Below are 20,071 nucleotides of genomic sequence, written 5' to 3' on the forward strand. Positions count from 1 at the left end.
CTTTCTCTCCCTTTCCTTACTTCTTTCCCCCTTTCCTGTCTTTAGGATGGGAGGACACCATTAGTGCTGGCCACTCAGATGTGTCATCCTACAATTTGTCAGCTTCTAATAGACAGAGGAGCAGAGGTTAATGCCAAGGACAAACAAAACAGGTAATGCATGCAGTGTGGTCAGAATGTCTACTGACTTTTTCAAAGTAGAAAGCTGTCCTTGGTTTTCAATAAATAGGTTAAAACTCAGCTGAAAAGAATCCTAAACTCTGACTTAATCCAAAAGTAATGTGCCAATTCAATAATGCAAATAAACTTGGCCTTTTTAATTGCTTGTTCTTGCATCTAAAATATGTGTTGACTTGTGTTGACTTGTGTGAAAGTATTGCATGTTGCTGGCTGCAGAGAAACAGAAGTTGCTTTTGCTAAAGGTTCATCTCTCCTCTCCTCTTCTCTTGCTCCAGCTGCACCTTGCACCCTTTGTCATGATCCATTTTGCCTATTGATTCCAAAAGTGGTACTCTGTCAAGAAGTGCCCAAGTCCCATTGGGGTTCCTAAGGAAACATTTCGGAGCATTTAGGTCCCTTTTCTGTACATGCAGGTCTATGCATAACTCTTTCTCCTCCCAGTTATTTGCCTCAGTGGGCGTGAGGCCTCTCTTGGTCAGGGCGCGGGCGCTTGCATGGCGTTTGCTGGAACTGGCAGGTGTTCCTCTGGAAGGGATTGCCAGGGCTTCCAAACACCCGCTCAAACTTTGTCCAAACTTTCTTTCATCCTGGGTTTGTTGTTCCTGTTTAAATAGAGAGTGAGCCAAAAATCATGTGAGTTCTCAAAATACAGGGTGGCTCTCAAAGGCAGCAGATTCATCCTCACTGCAGGAAAGCAATGCTGTTGGAGTGGGCTTTTGTTTGTTTCTTTTTATAAAAATATTTAAAGTTGACTGCATGACTTAAAACTTTCTTTCCTCTCCTGATAGAGGAAAGAACTTTTTTGATTGAAGTTTCTATAATTAAACATAAGGTGTGTGTGTGAAGGATTATTCCTATAACTCTTTGTTCCATTGTGAACGTGAGATCTGGGAGTCTCTGAACGCAATCTTTCTCCCCCTTCCAGGACTGCCTTAATGTTAGGCTGTGAATATGGCTGCAGGGATGCAGTAGAAGTTTTGCTCAAAAATGGTGCGGATGTTAGTTTGGCTGATGGCCTTGGTCATGACTGTGCTTACTATGCCAGAATTGGTGACAATATTGACATTTTGGCTTTAATAAAAGCTGCCGTTGAGGATTCCAGCAAAGGTATGAAGAACACTGCTGTAACTGGTTGCTATTATTCTGTCTCTTGAATTGTGCATCTTCTCGCTGTGTTAGGTCTTCAGAAACCTGTTCTTTGGAGGGCAGCGCTAATTCTTTAAACAAAAAGCTGCCTGTCTGGGAGGAAAGATGTTTTTTTAAAAGCTAATCCATGCTGTGATGTCATGAGGTACAGGGTTTTAATCTTTCTGAACCTGGCACTGTGGTATTGCTCATGGGAGTTTCACCTTGGACTTGTAAATGTTGTTTTTCCAGTTAATCAAACCAGCAAATATCTATTTCTTGAAGTATCTTCTCAAGATAAAAACTTAAGTAAAATAGCTGGGTATGCATTGCATGAATCTGAATGAAATGCACTTTAAATTCCCAATTTTTGATTCCTTTTTCAGCAAGGGATATCGTGAAGAAAGGGCAACCTGAACAAAAGGTGAGGCTTTTTATAGTATATATCTGTAACCTTATCTTCTGAGAAGATATGAGGGGGCATGTAGCATTAATGAAGTTTTTCTGCTGTAGCATTATTCCTTCCTCTTATTTGTGGGGGTGGCAGGGGAAGAAACAAGGCACAGAATGGATAGGGGTGTTTGAGCCTGACATTCTGGCCGGTGTTTATGTTCAGTAACTTCTCCGTTGTCCACTGCTGGATGTGAGCTGTTGCTGAAGGAGGAGCTGGTTTTGCATGTTACTGCTTCTTCAAAAGCTGGTTGTTCTGCAAAGCAGCTTGGGACACCTCATGTTTTAAAAATGGGTGTGGAATGAAATTGTGCAGTCTCTAACTGTCCTAGCAACGTTTTCTAAGCTTTTTTAATTGCAATGTTCAGTATATATTGCACAGGAAAAGATTTTAGGAGTTATGGTGTAAATTTTACTGCAATTTCTGTCTTTGCTGCTGTGAAGTAAATAGCTGTGGTAGCTGGCCTGTAAAGGTAATTAATGAGTACAGTTGCCATGCTGAAGCTACTCATGCATGTATGCATCTTTTTTCTTCCAATTTTAGTGCCTCATTTGGTAGAGGACAGTGTCATAATTATGAACTACTTTGAGGCTTCATAATTTTAAGATTCATAATCCTGCCTGATGCTGCCCAGCAGGCCTGTTACTTTAATTTATGCTACATGTTTATACTGCATGTCAAACAAAATACTGTGTGCTTCTGGAGCATAAATAGTGGCTTCTTTCCACATCTACATATTGAAATACAACTCCTAAATTCTGAGGCATGATTCTCAGGTCTGTTAAAGCTGCTCAGGGAGGCTTTGGAGGGACTCTTGGTACAAGGGTAATGCCACGGTTGTATGAACCTGAGAGAGGTGGGCTGTAAGCTGCTTACCCCGACCACTGAAACAAAGCGTGCAGCTGGTACTGCTGAGAGGCCGGTTAGGATTATGCTGTGGGGCAAAGCTGGCTCAGTATCTTTGAATTCTTGACTTCACATGTAGCTGAGAAGGTTCCTTCTGTAGTCAGATGGTATGTGCATTTCTGTTTGAATACACTTTGATATGTGTGTCTGAGATCCGACAGGCATCCTGTTTTCTGTCTGGATGAGATCATGAGAGATCTAATTCGTAAGGAGAAACAGGTCTAGCAAAATTTGAATGTTTAGTAGTATTGCCCCCCAGTGGAAGCAGGAATCAAAGCTGGAGCAGCCTGCTGTCCCAGAAAGGGATTTCTTCAGAATGCAACAGACACATAGGTTAATGTTTTAATGTTGCGATAACAGGTTACTAACATGTCACAAAAATGGAATCGGCTGCATGTGCAGGAGGAGGAGGTGAATGTCAGAGTGTATCGGAAAGAGCATAATGCTCAGGTAAACTAGAAGACTTTCTATGACTTATGTATTCCTATATGTGTAATGAACCAGACACATTCCTATCTGCATAATGAACCAGACGTGTTAAAGACAAGATGTGCTTGTAAGTAACCATTAGCAATTCCATTAAGACAGGTCATATATATTGTTGTTTAATTAAAATTTAATTGTCCGAGTATGCAATGCAGTAATTCCACGGATAAACTGTAGACCTTTTCAGGGGGAAAAAACCTGTTTGTGTGTGTAATAAATAGCTGCAAGTCTCTTGGTGTCTTGGCCCTTCCCATCTTTTAACCCTTTGTCCACGATGTTCATGTGCAGTACCTCAGCCCTTGGTCCTGGAATGAGAAATTATAAGGTCCCAAAACAGCAAGACTTAACATTCTTTTGAGAATGTTCCTGATGTGTATTTAAATGTCTTACTAAAAATGATTTGCATCATAATTATGTTACCTGTTATTATCTCATCTAGTTACTGTGTCATTAGTTTCTGAGAAGATAGATAGCTTTTTAAACTATAGGAAACAAGCCCCTGAGAAGTTTAGGCTGTTTTGCAATATTTTGTAATAAAAGGATAAAGATCTCCAAATGCAACTTCTCTGGTTTGAGCTCAAGTATTTATCACAGTTAAGGAAGTGATCTAATCTGGCAGAGTTTAAACAGGCTTTGTTTGGGTGTAAGCACTGGACTGATTGAAGGTACAAAGACCTGTTATTTTCTTATGCTGTGTTTAATATATGTTACTAGGGTGATACCGGTGGCTGTTGGAACAGTTGGTCCATTTAAAGGTGGTTGTGCTTCACGCTCGTGAGGAGACATTTTCTTGTTACATCTTTGACTGGCAGCTGGGTTTCAGACACTGTTTTAACATCAGTTATTTTTACATGTTGACAGATGGCAGATGAGCAGCCTCTTAACTGCTGTTAGCATGAAACTAGAATAAGATTGCCTTTTAAACCTCTGTACATTTATCCAAGAATGAGCTTCCTAAAGATGGAAAACTTGAAGAAACTTAGGCTTATTTGTAAACATTCAAAAGGAAATGGACCTAAAATAAGTCCTACAAAATGATTATGGGACTTGTTAATCAAGGTTTGGTGTCTTTTAATGACTGTTAAAATTATTGGTTCAGATTCTTTAGTTTTCCTTATGTATTTTTTTTTCTTCTAGGAACTAGAATTAGAAAATCAAGACTTGAAAGATCGAATGAGAGAAGTGCAAGAGGAGCAAAGGATGCTGTTGGATAGAATCAATGGGCTACAGCTGCAGCTGAATGAGGTAAAACTATGTTGGAATAACCTGACTTGGAAGCTGTGATAACCACCTGACATGCGTAGTGAAGACTCCTTAAAGTGGAAAGGAAAACTCATATAAGTAGTGTGGTCTTCACTGCTTTCCTGTAAATTATTTCTATTATGTATCACTGTCATCTTCTCTGCAAAGGAAGACAACATTTGGTCTTGTAGTGATACTTAAAATGTGATGAGACTTGTTACAACTTCTTAAATCTGAGTAACAGTGTTTATGGCTCTACTTCATAATGTAATCATGATATGTTTTGGTATATTATAATTCAGAGAGCAAACTTACTCTGAACAATTAAATGTAGGTGTTGTAAGTCAGTATGTATGATGATCAATGCTTATTTTTTCCAGCTATTACTATAAGTAGAAATATATAAAGAACTCTTCAACTGGCAAAAATAGGAAAAAGGATTTCCAGTACAGAATCTGTCACCCTATACTGAAAGTCAGTCTTCTGAAATGTTCTCTGTATTTGGAGCACTGAAGATGCCCAGTATAATTTAGGAGAAAAATCAAAACAGGATTTTTTTCATGCTTTCTGGAGGCTCACATTTTTTCCTGCACTTCATTTCTGCAGGAGATGCATTTAAAAAAAAAAAAAGAAAAGAAAAGAAACTTTCCCTACGTGGAGCACAGAAATAAAACCAATGTGTCTTCACATAAACTTTGTCCTGGAAGGTCAGATTGTCTTGAGCATTGCCTTTAAAGCAAACAAACAAAAAACTTAACATTCATTTTCCAAAAATCGACAAATTTCTACTGAAAAACTACTTTTCTTCCTCAGTGGTGTATGATCTAGATAATTAAGATGTTCCCATTTCTTAATATACACTTCAAGAGACATTGTTCTGTCAAACATCCTTAACTTCTATTTCTTTTTTCCTTTCCAGATGTTAGATGGTAAATGGAAGGGGAAAAGTATATTGGAAGCATGTAGCATTATAAACTGGGGTAGATGCATCAGCTAATAAGCTGTATATAAGCCCCTTCAAAAACACTATTGAAAAATGATTTCTGGGGGGGATTTTTTTTGTTATTTTTGCAGGAGCAAATGTTTGCAGATGATCTTGAAAATGAGGTAGGATATACCACTTTTAAGTGTAATAAAACTGTAAAACTCTGAAATGGGGGAAATGGTTATTGTGCTTAAGTTACAGTATTTAAACTATAGAGAAAAGTTACCCATAAATGCTAAATGAACTATCTAGTGATACGTATTTGGTTTATACAGCTGTACGGCATTTGTTACTACAAACAGTGATGTATGTAGTCCCTATGGCACCTTTAAACAAACTTAATATAGGAGTATCTCTTTAAGTAGTGACTTCCAGTAATGCAAAACTAAAATGCGAATGTGAGGTTGGTGCATATTCCCATGACTCTGTTCGTTCTTCTAGAAAAACTTTAAAATTGAGAAATTAGTGGTTCTTTCAGTATTGACATTGGTTGAGGTTCTCTAAACTTTTCTTTTAAATAAGTTGCTTGACATCTTAAATCTGGCTATTTTTGTGGCTTTGGCTTTTTGACACTTCTGCTCTCTTTCAGAAAGATGAGTTGAAGAAAATCCTAACTACCAAGGAAAAACAGCAGGAAGAAAGCTTAAGAACTATTGAAGCTCTGAAAGCTAAACTCAAATATTACGAAGTATGTCAATTGATTTGAAATGTAATATGGTTACCATCTACTGTAGTGTAAATACTGAAGCAATTTTAGTTTAAATTGCTGAAAGTCTTAAATAGTTCTCCTGTTGTAAAGGCCTTTCCTGCTCTTTAATCCATAGTTAAATACAGCATGAAATTTTGAAATAAACTTTCAGCTATACTTCTACATTTTCTGCCTTTTGCTTTCAGGTTGACTTTGTGGGGTCTGGAAGTAATTTTGGTAATAGTAAGTATATTTAATTCTTCTAACATTGCGTCATGCATAACAAGTTATAATACACAGATGAAACCTCTGTTGTCTTTTCCTTTCGGTCATCTTAACTATAGCGAGACTTAACGTGTATTCACGCCTCAAACCTCAAAGCAGTCAGCTGGCCTGGTTGTGTTTGTACTTGAGTGCTCGGGCACTGTTGATCTGTCTCACTTAGGAGTGACTGATATTGTGAAATCCACATTGTAACTCTCCTGTGTCCTCTAATAATGTGAAAAACAATCTGAGCAAGATCTGTGATCCAAGCTGAATCCTTCCATTTCCATTCTTTGTATCTTAAAAACACTCATTCCAGCTCAAGTCTTCTATTCTGACTGCTCATTCCTCCTGATAGACAGGAAAACTATGGTCACTGTGAAACTCTAGCGTAGGCAGATTTGAGCATCACTTCAAATGCAAAACCTTGGCTTTTGTTTGTATTAGAAGTGATTCCATTTCCACAAACTGAAGCTCTGTATGTCCAACTTGGTTACAGACCGGTCTTGCACTTATGTAACTTAGTGTTATTTAGCCTGCCCTGAGCCGTTGTTTGCTGCCTGTCAGAACAGGTCACTTATTTGGAGAGCTTTTTCCGGGTGTGTTCATGTGCTGCCGTGCAGCTAAATCAAGGTGGCTTCCATACTGTTTGGCAGAACTGTATCTAGCCCATGATGTTAGGGGCATCTCTTCCTTCAGGGGGATTTTGTACAGGCTTCGCTGTATGACTGCACTAAAGGGCCGTTGTCTTGATATCAAGTACTTAAACACCAAGCTGCTACCTAGTACAGTTCTATTGAAGAGAATAGGATTAGGAAGGAAAAACAGTTCTTGTGTTTGTTTTGCTATTTTTAAACAAAGACTAAATGTTGTTTGCTTTGTGAAAATCTAGGAAAAGAAGAATTACTACTTAAGGAAGGTCAAATGTTTGCTATGGAATCACAGGTAATAAATATTTACCACCTAGAGAATTATGATAGTTATGACATATATGCTTGGGAAAGCTGTATTTACTTACATATATGTATATTAAACATTGCTTTTGAATACAAAATACAAAATCCTCACAACATTTATTTTGTAATTGTTGGTGCCCTCTAGAGTCACTTATGTGGCATTGCTTTAAATGCTGTGAACTTGTTGCTGTCACGCACTGAATAGTCTGTAATGATCATTCTTAAAACTGAATCAACAGGCTGCTGGACTAAAAGTCAGTTTAGAATACAGTCAGTTGTTCTTCTACATTTTCTTCTTCCCTTAAATTCAGATAAGATTCAGAAAACTTTAGTTTCCTGTCAGTTAAATAATTTTCTGTCAATTTTGTTTTGCTGATACCTAGCCACACTTTTAAACCCCAACTTGGTTATTTATGAGGTCCAGCATGTTTTTACAGTGAGACGTATATGACAGGGATTAGTCCTAACTAATAAATTGTTCTGATATTTGAGTCTCATCTGTTGTGCTTCCAGATGTTTGGCCAGAAATAAATCTGCAGATCTTATGCTTTTTGTTTTTTGCCAAGTAATTTTTACTGAAATATAAATTTTGATTTGGTTAACTTCTGCCACTTAAAGGAGAGAAAACCCATTCTTGTTTTTCTGTTAAATATCTGAGTTCTTCAGGTAACACAGAAAATGCAGAAGTCCTTTTTTTTTTTTTGCTATGTTTTACATGACATTATCCAAACAGACTTAGGATTTTTTTAATTGAAGCATGGAGTGAGTTGATGTGTTGTAAAGAAAGGATCCTGTCCCAAGCAGGAGTTAAGCAGCTTTGAGTTGGTCATGTCAGAGTTGCTGCTTTTTGGTCTGAGGAACATAAGATCACCAAAGCAAGTCTGCATTGTGTAATTACCCTCATACTTGGTAGCGAAGTAGCCTTTTGTCCAGTTAAAGACCCCAGGGGAGGAGGGGTGGGGCAAAACTTTTTTGAGGTATATTTTACTGGACAGTAAATAGATGACTTCTCTTCAGAGAGAAGGTTCTGTTAATCATGATATACTTAGTCAGTTCTGTTTCCTTTAAAGATATTTTCATACAATTGGGGGAGTCTGATGATTAAGAAACAATAATGTAGAACTGTAATCAAAATAACTTTATCTGTTAAAAGCTGAAATATGTTCTGTAATATGGGCAAGAATAGATTAATTAACCTGAAATCTTTCAGGGAGATGAGTTTTATGCTCATATCGGTATAAATTTAAGGTAATTGTGTGTATATATATGATATGGCAGGTGAATTGGCAAACTTCTAAAAACATTTCTATTTCTGTGCCAATTTATCTTCAGTCCAGGTCTATGCTGAGACCCCTGGAGCTATCCCTGCCTAACCAATCAGCCAGTTCAGAGAAGGAAACGTTAAAGAGAGAGCTCAACAACATGAGAACCTGCTATGGTGCAGCAAAAGAAGAAATTAGCAAACTACAGAGAGAACTGTCTCACAAGGTATCTGAATGTAAAGCTTTGGCATCGGAGTGTGAAAGAACCAAGGAGGAATCTGATGGACAGATAAAACAGCTGGAAGATGCTTTAAAAGATGTACAGAAGAGAATGTTTGACTCAGAAAGCAAAGTTAAGCAAATGCAGACCCACTTTCTTGCTCTTAAAGATCACCTGACTAATGAAGCTGCTTCAGGAAGCAGTAAGCTAACAGAGGAGCTGAAGGATCAGTTGAAAGAAATGAAAACAAAGTATGAAGGAGCCTCTGCTGAAGTGGGTAAACTGAGGAACCAGATTAAGCAGAATGAATTGTTAGTGGCAGAATTTAAGACAGATGAAGGAAGGCTGGTGGAAGAGAATAAAAGGTTGCAGAAGGAACTCGTTAAGTTGGAGATGGAGCGAGATAAAGGGGAAAGAAACATCATAGAGTTAAAAGAGCAGCTCAAAGAAACAGCAGAGAAGTTAGCCCACTCCATAACTGCAGAGAAATTTGAAAACATGAAGGGGTTGTTATCAAATGAAGTGAATGAGAAAGCGAAGAAGTTAGTAGAGATGGAAGGAGAACGTGAAAAACTGCAGGAAGAGGTTTGGCTTTTAAAGAGGGAATCTGAGAGTCAGAAAGCTGAACTTGCTCATCATGTAAAGCCAGAAGAACATGAACAAATGAGGAGTGGATTTGAGCAAAAAACTGAGGAACTTGGGAAAACTATTTCTGAATTATTACAGAAGAATCAGACTTTGCAGAAGGAAGTTGAAAGAGTTCAAATGGATAACAAGATGCTTAAGCAGCAAATCCAAATGCTAAAAACTGAAATTAAAAGCCAGAATGTGCCTTTAAAAATTCATGAAGAATTAAAAAAAACAGGTGAACTGACCATTGGTGATCTGACCAAAAAGCTTTCTGAAATAACAAAGAAGTACAATGAAAGCAAGGCAGAAGCTGAAAAGTTGCTGGCAGAGAAAAACAACTTAAGTGAGAACTTAAGCCACTTCCAAGCTGTGTACCTGTCCCCAGAGCAGCACAAAAAAGAAGTAGAAGCTTTAAAAGCTAGTGGTATTGAGCTTGAAAAGCAGCTTGCTGCGCTTCATAAAAAATATGATGATGAGCAAGCAAAAATGTGCAAATTAGTGTCTGAAAACACAGTCATAAGAGAAACTCTCAGGGATCAGTATGTGTTGGTTACAACGCACGAAGAGATTAAAACAGTCTTGAATAACACACTAGAAAAGACTAATACAGAGCTGTCAGATCTGAAGGGAAAAACTGAAGAGATAAAGCAAGAATTCATGAAGGTAAATGAAGAAAATGCAACTTTGAAAAACAAGGTGAAACTCTTGCAGAATCAACTACAAACTGACTATATAAGTTTAAAAGATCATGAGTCTAAAGTGACTGCTTTAAATAAAAGCATGCAAGAACTTCAGGAAAATAACATTGAAATTATGGCTGGCTATAAAAGGGGTCAAGAAGAAATTTTGCAGTTACATGCAGAAATTGAAGCCCAAAAGAAGGAACTTGACACAATTCAAGAATGCATTAAGTCCAAATATGCACCAGTTCTCTCCTTTAAAGAGAGAGAACAAAGCTTTGAAGCCACAGTGAAAGAACTAAAAGAGCAGTTGTTAGAACAAACGCAGAGGTGCAGAGAAAGTGAGGAAGAAAGCAAGAAATGTAAACAGGAAAATGAAAAGCTCAAAAATGGTGTTTTGTCCATCCAAAATGACTTGCAACAGAACTACATCCTTGCTGAGAAATCCCATGAAATGGAAAAAATGTTCATAAACAAACTGGAAGAGTTGAATAAGCAATTGAGAGAACTACTGCAGAAGTACACAGGCAAAAAAGAAGAGAACGATGAGCTGCAGGAGAGCGCGAAGCAGGCCCTAACTGTGCAGGCTCATATGGGTCAGTATCTTCCAGTGGAACAATTTGAAGCCTTGAAGAAGGCTCTTGGTAACACTATAGAGGATCTAAAGGAAGCCCTCAGAAGTAAGAAGGAATGTTACGATAAAGAGACACTAAAAGTAGGAGAATTACAACAGGAATTGTCAGATCTAAAAAGTTCTTCAGTACCTTTGGCAGAGTATATGCAAATGAAGGAAATGCTAGAACAAGAAATCGTAACAGTCAAAAATAGCTTAGAAGAGAAGGAAGAAGAAAACTGCATTAAAAATGAGGAAATCCTGAAGCTGCAGTCTGAGATTGAGCATACTCGGCAAGCTTTAACAGAGCTGGAGAGCAAAGAAGTAATTGACATATCAGAATACAAATCCATGAAAAGTAATCTGGAGGCCCAAATTAATAGCATAGCTGAAAACTTGTTCAGTGTGAATAAAAAATATGAGGAAGCATGTGAAGAGGCTTTGCAAGCTAAAAAGAGTGAGCTTTCTTTAAAAGATGAAAAGGAATTGCTTCAGTTACGGAGCTGCAGCATTGAGCAAGAAATTAAAGACCAGAAAGAAAGGTGTGACAAATCATTGACAACAATTATTGACCTGCAGAAAAGAATACAGGAATCTGCAAAGCAGGTGGAAGCCAAGGATAACAAGGTAGGAAGTGTCAGACAGTTAATGCTCCTAATGTTCTCAGTTTAGCTCTAAGGAACTAGATTTTCGAATATAGCTACTCTAGATATTCAAGAATGACTTTGTACTGAGCATTAGGTAGCTAAGACTGGGCCAAATTTGCAAATCTGAAGTCTTGTTTTTGGTAGCATTATACTAAACTTTCTTAATTCTTCATCTATGTCGGGCATATGTTGTAAGTAAACTCAACCTTTTAAAACTTCACTGTGAGTTTATCAGATTTTTTTGTACATGTAAGCTGATTATTGCATCAATTAGGTGACTTGCATGTTTCCAGTTTATAGCTTGATTTTTCCATCTGTTGATATGTTATTTTAGCAATTTCTGTGCAAAAGACGTTGCCAGCCTGACATCAGGAAGATGAAGTAAATCATGAATTTGTGACCAATATGGCTTTGAAATGCCTAAGTGTGCTAATTAATGATCTTAAATAGGTCTGGTTCATTTTAGCAGATTCAGTTAGTACAAAGATGGTTTCTTACAGTAAAATCTAGGATTAACAAACAGTGCTAACTTGATTCTGGAAGATTTTAACTTTATATAAAATACAGTTCAAGAATATTCCTGTTAAATGTATGCTGACCATGTTTCTCCTTCAGATACCTACATTTGTGTAGATTGGAGCCATATTTGTTTAATTTCTCTAGCTTGTTTTTTGACCATTCAGTGTCCTCTTTGGAAATGAGAATATCTTTAGACTACAAGTCATTTGGGTGTCTGGCAGACTGAAGTCCATACCTTATGGATTTCAATGCTAGGAAGCAGAGCGTGAACCAATGATAGCTTGTCATGAAAATGAGGTTGTCCTTGCACAGTCTCTTAGCTAGTGTGATTGGTATGCAGTAACAAATACCCCTCAATGTTTGCCAATCTTCGTTAGACTTTAAAAACGTCAGGAATATTGCTTTTCAGTAAGTGAGACATCCCTAACTAAGGTTTTTGTGTTCTTTTAAAGATAACAGAACTGCTTAATGATGTAGAGCGATTAAAACAAGCTCTTAATGGCTTGTCTCAGCTTACTTACACCAGTGGGATTCCCTCAAAAAGACAGAACCAACAAGTTGAAATGCTCCAGAACCAAGTGCAAATGCTTCAGCAACAGCTAGCTGTAAGTAATTATGCAAGACATTGCTCTGAAATGCAGTAACATTGCTTACAATGATTCTTTTTTAAAGAGGGAAGTATCTATGTGGTCATTAGAGCACTGGAGTTGACTGTGGGCCTGAACTCTGAAGACAAGTAGAGTACTAATGTGCTGCGCCCCCACCCCTGATTCAGTGTATTGGCGGTGACTTCTGCACATAAGAGTTGCAGTGTTTGGGAACTTCTCCAAATGAAGTGGGCACAGAAACAATTTATCTGGAGAGAACTTGTGCTTACTAGGTGTGCTGTGACAGTTAATGTAAAGACCATTTCTGTGTGCAAGTTCCACAGTAACATTTCTTACAAAAACACCAACCGTGTCTCTTCTCGCCTTGACGAGAAGAGAGGTCGTCCTTTCTTAAAGGATTTGATGACTCTGCATTCCCTTGTCCGCAAAGAGCATGCAGTATAATGCTTATCATGAAGTAGTCACAGTAGAGGGAATACTTTATGGTAGGAGCTGTGGTTTTGTGTTCAGACATGGATATTAGTGGCCTTGTGACTTGAATAAAGCTTCTCATAATTAAGCTATGTATGTAAGCAAAGTTATGTATTTGTAAATCTGTACAAAACTAGGATATATCCTTAATAGTGTTTGCAAGGTTGACCTTATAAGGTGAAGCATACTTAAATTGGGGGATTTTAAACGGATACCACATGCTCTTGATGAAGCAGGCTTTTGATCATAGCACCTGGACTGACACTGAATCAGCCTGTCTGAATAGCCTTGTTTTCAGCAAAACTGGTCTGCTGCCAGTAAGCAATAAAAGTGAAGGGGTGACTTTTCTTCTTGGTTAATGGAGGGGTTATAGCAAAATTTAACCTTGAAATTCTGGTTTTGCTAGTCTAAAATACATGCACAAAACCAAACATGCAAAGCTGGAGTTATGCAGGGATTAATGTTCAAAATTTTAATTTAATCTCCTCTCTCTATCTTGGTTTTTATAGGATGCTAAAAGGCAGCACCAAGAAGTAATTTCAGTTTATCGGACACATCTTCTTAGTGCCGTGCAGGTATGTTAGTCTGTCATTGCCTGAATGTAGAGATTCTGAAGGCACTGGTTTCTGTTTTACTGGAAGATCTCAAATAGACTTGAACCTAGAATCAAGTATCTGTTTTCAAGTTGAGAGTTTTGGAATGAACTGATCCATCAAAAAAGCAAAAGTATAAGAATGGTGTGTTTATTGTTCCATCTCCTTATTACCATCCGTATACAGTATAACTATATATAACAGTTGCTTATTCTGCGGGTGATGGTGTCAGGTGATGTGTTGTCAATTCTGCATCATCTCAAATAATGCTGGATAGAAGCCAAGTGAATGTTGGAAACTTTTAATACAGCCTTAACCCCGTGGCTCTCATTAAACAAAACTGAATAACTCATTTTGAAATTTTACGATTTCAGATACTTAAGCACAAAAAACAGGGACCACTGTTACAGCAGCAAGCTGTAGAGTCAAGAGGATATGAACAGTAATTATTTCCCAAATAATGTTTTCAAATAGGAAACTCAGTGTGCCATTGAGATGGACACTTCTTTATCTCATGAGAAAGCAACAGAGGATTCCACAAGTATTTCAGATTTGTCTAGAGTGGTGAAATAACAGAAATGAGTTAATACTTTTGGGCAGTTCTGGAGAATCTTCTAACATTAGCTGTGAATGGTGATACTTATGGGCCTTTTCTTTCTTTCTTTTTAACTGAAGTGTTTGTTTGCTCTAGGGTCACATGGATGAAGATGTCCAAGCTGCTTTACTACAGATCATTCGAATGAGACAGGGACTTGTTTGCTGATGTGCTTAGTGCCATGTCTCTTGAGGGCTGCTGCATCTTGTAGGAGTGCTGTGATTACGGTAGTGATAACCTTCATGAGATTTATATTAACATAACTGCAGTTGGAACCCCCCAAAAGTTACTCCAAATATGAAACAATTTATGAAGCTGAAATACTTTCTTGTAAAGCAGTAGAACAGGACTATGAAGCTTGATCTGAAACTTATTTCAGTAGATTAATAAATGATGTAGAACCTACTTAACAATTGGTTTACAAGTCAAAATGATGACATAGTAGTTAAATTATTTCAATGTCGGATTGACCACTTCATAAGACAAGGCCTATACCCAGAAATTCTAGTTCATCCTATAACTTGAACTCTTATGGTATGATTGAAAATAAACTACGTTCAAATGAGCTTGGCTGAAGTATTGTAGCTGTTTAATTCTCTTAATCATTTTAAAAAAATGTGGCTATCCTGTTTGTCACTTAAGTTGATCAAGACATTACTATGTGCTTAGGTCAGCTGCAAAGCAAGATGGAAGGTGTTTAGTTGTATGTTGTAACTTGGCTGGCCAAGTTACAGACTTTTAGTAACTTAAGATGTAGTGCCTTTGCCTTTTACAAGACTTAAATCAGGGTTTCTGTCAAAACACTAATTTTTTATCTCCACCTTCCCTGGAAGATTTTTCATGACTGTTTGATAATGTTGATTACTGTAGGTTCTAAAAGTAGGACTATTGCATTTAGATTGAAATGCTGTTCTGCTTTTGTATAGTTTCATTCTTCATTAGGCATAATATGGGTGTAGACTGAGCATCTCATTAAACTGTACATTAGATAATTCAGATACTTGATTTTAAAACAATTTCTTACAGAAGCTTAAGGTATTTTCCTTTTAAATGTAAATTATGTACTATAATCCAATTATTTATGGGGAAAGCTGCAAATAGTAAGATTAATAAAATGCAAATTTTAATTTGCTTGGAATCTACCTATTAAAGAAGACAGGGCTTCATTTTTAAGTGAAGGTGCAATAATTCCAAAGGATGATGTATCTGAAGTATGTTTTATGAAAGAAAATACAACGTTTTGGATTATTAGGCTCATTTGTCAATGATTCTTTTCCTCTGTGTTGCTGTTTTAATAGAATAAACATTGTAAGTGCTATCAATAGTACTGTTATCTTCAGACAATTTGCTTGAAAGTATTTATATGTAACTAGTGAGTAGGAACCTGGCATCCTATGGACAAAAGATAAACTTCCTCTTCCATGCTCCTGAGAAATAAGGACAACTTAAGTCAAGGTTCTGAGGTATCTGCTTGCTTATGTGGTCTTAATGCAAACCCAAGAAACTGTACCGTACAGGCTTAGGTCTCTCTGTCTCTCTCTCACTTTTTTTTATAGTAGTGTTATTTGCTTCCTTTTGTGCCCCCTCTTTTGGGCAGTGTCATGGCATAGAATGGAAATGACAACTGCCACAGGGAAGAGGATGCAGACATAATGATGAATGTGCAGGACAGTTTTTATATAAATATATTTAATATATTTACTAAATATATCTGTAGTACAACAGATCTACTGCTGCTTTCCTTTAATTTCTTAGAGGATTATTACAGAAGGCATCTCAATCTATATACAGTAGTTTTTAGCCAAATTCTTTTCCGATTGCATTACTTGAAGCTCTTATTGGAGAGAAACTGATTGTTTTGATATACTAACTCTGGCATATTTTGATATTGTATGTTTCCTTATTGAGGGAGCTCTATGTAATTTTTTAAACTTCTGCTGTATTGCCTAACAATAAAGTGTGTTCTTCTTTTTTGTATTGTAGTGGTCAATTCTGTAAAAGATAAAGGAGTATAAATAGTTGGCAAAATAGTATGAGTAGTGAAGGATGTTGAACTCACTTGAATGCTCTTGAATGCCAGGTAACACAGGTTTACTTTTTAGATGTCTACTAAGATTAGTAGTTCTTCCGTCTACTTGCAGAGTTCGTAGTTAGTAAAGTTTTAATGGTATTAATTGAGAATCAAATATAGAGAACTTAAAGCTTCTATCAATTGACTTTTTAGAGTAAATCTACTCTGGCCACTTCCACACCAAACAGGGTATGCTGTCTGTTATGTCAGTCATCAGGATTTGGAGGTGAGACAGTGAAGTTTTTGTATTTGATTAAAAATGCGTTCATGTGACATCCTACACTGCTACCTGACTTCTTGGAGTAACTAAACAATCTTCACAGGATGATTTCTCAGCGCTACTGAAGTCTGGTCATTTGGTGTGACCTGAAAGTGAAGGGCTCCCTGCTTTCACTGTTAGCTTAACTGGTTTTTGTTAGTTGGCTTACCTGTTCACATCTGTGGGATGCAGAAATGGGAAAGGCTATAAGTGAGACTTCACGATATTTGAACAATGAGCAGAATAGTGGTTTCTTCCTTGGAACTCTGAACAATTTACAGGAGCTGCTTGTTCTTTTTGTTCTGAGTCAGTATGCAAAAGCTCTCTCTGGGTATTCTTGGAAATCTCAAATTTGACCTTGGTGGAGGGGGTGGGGAGGGAAGTACTGACATTTGGGGTTTTTCTGAAAAGTAACTGCCACTTAGGTAGAACTGTTTCATGATTTGATGTGTCTAAACACTTGCTAGGCTGGTAGATATGTTTTGCCAACTTTAGTCTGTTAATCTATAGGGTATCTTGAAGTGGCTTTCACTGATGACTTTCTGATAACTTTATTCTCAGCTGTATTATACGTCTTATCTCCAGCTATGCTTTCTACTGCAGAGTGAGGCTAATTATTTAAAAGCTTTTTGGATGATATTTCCTATCCTCTTGTATTTTTTAGTAGGCAAAGTAATTTCTTTCTGTTAGCGTTTCTCTTTTGTCATCCTCTTTAAAAAGAGACTAACATGCTACTTAAGTACCAGCTTGAAACTTCAAGAGCAAGCTGCTAGCTGAAAACATTTACTGCTCTTCCCACTCCTTGACCCGTGTCAGAACAGCTATCTGGAGACGCCTAGGTTGTACATTTAAGTTCCTTATTGTGGTGCTGTTGTGGGAAGACTTAATTGTTGTAACTGTTGTTCCAGCCACCGAATCAAAGTAGCACAAGTCTGAGGTTCCTCACCATGTTCAGTGACTTCAGGCAAGACCACTTATGCAACCTGAATCTGATGTCATGTTACTAGAAGCGTGAATATGATTACTGGCTTAATCCACTGCAGTATGTATGTGTATATACGTATGCACGTGTGTATTTTTTTAAAGGCATGATTCCAGTTTTTGGAACATCTATTGGTAGCTGGGGTGAAGTGTGTATTTAAAAAAAAAAAACTTTCTGTAATATTCCCCTAATATTGCATGTTACTAGATGCTAAACAGTTAATTAAGCTGAAAGTTGGTACTTGTCTGAAATAGTATTAATAATTGCAACAGTGTTCCTACAGGCTTTCTGATAACCTGCACCAAACTAGGTTGCTTTTCACTATTTAATTAGGACAATTGATCATCATCAGAATACAGGATCTGATAAATCCGTGTGCATGTCTAATTGGCTGTTATGTATGCTGAGAGTTTCAGAGCACTCTGCCCATTTTTCTGTCCCCAGAACATCATGCTAAACTCACTTGATCTGGAATTCAATGTTTCTTTATTGAACAGAGTTTCCTTTTGTGTTGAACCATGCCACGTTTGTTGTAGTGGCATTTCTGCTTGGGCATGGATTTTTTTTTTTCTTTTCTCAGTTCTTCATCCTCCAAAGAATCAATGGAGCAGAAATTAAAACTGTGCATCTTCTGTAGTAACGTATCAGTTGCACATCAGAAAGTAGCTTCCTTCTGGAGGAGTAGCTCTGCAGAGTTTCTGCCAGTTTGGTATGAATTTGGTGTTCTTAGTTGCAGTTACTCTACCCCATGCATAACAGTTCTTAACAGCAGGATTGTACTTGGATGCAGTAGTTGTCTGGGAGGAAAGACTTACTTTAGAAATGAATGCAAGATAAAAAAAAAGTGTCATAGAAATTGAGAGGCTAAACCTGAATTTCCTTGTGAACACTGTAATTCAATATTGTTATACATGCTTGCTCAGATTTTTTTGTTACCTTGTTATTGGTGATGCTATAAAGTCACAGCAAGCAAGAAAATAAGCTTATGTTTTGAGTTTTAATAGGTGTGGGTTGCTTAAATACTGTACCAATGGGGAGACCTTTAGGCTCAAACTGAACAAGTCTCTTGGTAATGCTATAGCTGAGGTTTTTGGCTTGATTGACTCATGAAGGTGAAGGTAAAATCTGGGCTGTCTGTTCCCCAGTGAAGCTCCCATGACAGCAATAATCCATGTGTTCATTATAATCAAGCGTGAGGTATCACCTGTGTAGTGAAGGAGGCTTTCCATATTTATGCATTCATGGACAAACATTGATGATAAATGAAAGGAAAAAAATGGGAGGTCACAAAAAGTCAGATGTAAATGAAGTGTATCTAAAAGGCTTGGGGGATGCTTCGCAGGAGATGTATGCATTGAGATCTGTTCCATGACATAGTAATGCAACATCAGTAAGTTAATGCAGCTTATAATTGATAGTTGGCACAATGTTGCTGTTAGATAATAGACCTTTTTAAAGTGGATATGTGACTTTTTTTTTGGGGTAGCTGACTTGGAAATATCTCTGAATTCTGGAAAGTTTATAGAGATTGTGGCTTGCTTAATCTAATGCTTGTATTGCTCTGCCAACTCAGAAAATTAACTTCTAATAGAAAAAACATACATATAATTCAGTCACAGCTATTAGGTTAGATGGATTTTACATTAAGTGAAAAAGATGTTGAGCATTTAAGGGCCATTAAACTGTGAAGCTTTTTTATTGTTGGACTTGCAGATCTTCAAGCCAGCACTGCACTGTGAAGAATATTTATTTTTACATTTACAGAGTGTATTAGTTGATGGGAAAGGCATACATCTTAAAGGAAGATAGGACACGAAAAGTTTTTTTTACCACATTGTGAATAGCTAGTTTTATTTCATAATAATTACTTTAACACTTCATTAAATGTTGGGTCTTCTTTCATGCTCTTAGAATACAGTGGAGATGACTTAAAACTATTTGCAGGGTATCAAGTTGGAATGTTATAATCTAATGGCAGTATTTCAAAGTAAGGCAGGGTCTTTTTAATGGCTCCTAGTGTGTTGAGGGTCAAGTGTAGCATGAGAATATTTTAGGTGTAGTGACACTTCTAGCTGGGGCCTTGTCTTGCCTTACTACTTGCTGGAGTTTAAATATTATAAGATATTGCACTGTGTACCCATATTCAAGCTCACAAATGATGAGCATAGATCAAGTAAAGCCGTAGTGTGACCTGGTTGTGACAGACTTGAACAAACAGTTCTTTGTCTTCAGGCAACCCTGGAGAACACTTGTGCCTTTGGTAAAAACTCTTTTTCTATAAAAATCACTGCTATGAAAAAGCTGACTTTTCTGACCCTTCAGATATATTCTAACTTGCAAGTTCCTCTACAAGTGATGAAGGATTGTTTTGAGGGAAGCAAGAAAAGGAGAGGTGAAAGAAAATGGTCCTTCTGTCAATAAGAAGGAATTCCCTAGGAAAAAATGGGAAGAGAAACTCCAGAAGAATGTGCCAGTTGTGGGATACTGGAATTTGAAACCCTTCAAGAACATGAAAATGGCTACAGCTTCAGGCAAACAAAAGCTTCTTTTTTGTGTTTAGGAAGCCAAGGAATTATAAGAAATAGTACTTGCTGCCAGCAAGAAGAACAGGCAGATTTTTAAAACAAGAAGATTGAGAA

The 20,071-nt window shown here is 37.3% G+C and overlaps 1 protein-coding gene across 1 annotated transcript in view; it reads left to right on the top strand.

Annotated features, from left to right (window-relative positions):
- Positions 1 to 14,382, top strand: part of UACA (uveal autoantigen with coiled-coil domains and ankyrin repeats) — a 35,334-nt gene extending 20,952 nt beyond the window's left edge. The window contains exons 7-19 of the mRNA XM_067305782.1: positions 46 to 152; positions 1,105 to 1,286; positions 1,691 to 1,728; positions 3,022 to 3,111; positions 4,285 to 4,392; positions 5,464 to 5,496; positions 5,964 to 6,062; positions 6,269 to 6,305; positions 7,219 to 7,271; positions 8,615 to 11,314; positions 12,306 to 12,458; positions 13,442 to 13,507; positions 14,217 to 14,382. Coding sequence (XP_067161883.1) covers positions 46 to 152; positions 1,105 to 1,286; positions 1,691 to 1,728; positions 3,022 to 3,111; positions 4,285 to 4,392; positions 5,464 to 5,496; positions 5,964 to 6,062; positions 6,269 to 6,305; positions 7,219 to 7,271; positions 8,615 to 11,314; positions 12,306 to 12,458; positions 13,442 to 13,507; positions 14,217 to 14,288 — 3,738 coding nt within the window. The 3' untranslated portion in view covers positions 14,289 to 14,382. The remainder of the gene's footprint in view (positions 1 to 45; positions 153 to 1,104; positions 1,287 to 1,690; positions 1,729 to 3,021; positions 3,112 to 4,284; positions 4,393 to 5,463; positions 5,497 to 5,963; positions 6,063 to 6,268; positions 6,306 to 7,218; positions 7,272 to 8,614; positions 11,315 to 12,305; positions 12,459 to 13,441; positions 13,508 to 14,216) is intronic.
- Positions 14,383 to 20,071: the final 5,689 nt, after the last annotated feature.

The sequence above is a fragment of the Apteryx mantelli genome, chromosome 15 (assembly GCF_036417845.1).
Source record: "Apteryx mantelli isolate bAptMan1 chromosome 15, bAptMan1.hap1, whole genome shotgun sequence".
Lineage (NCBI taxonomy): Eukaryota > Metazoa > Chordata > Aves > Apterygiformes > Apterygidae > Apteryx > Apteryx mantelli.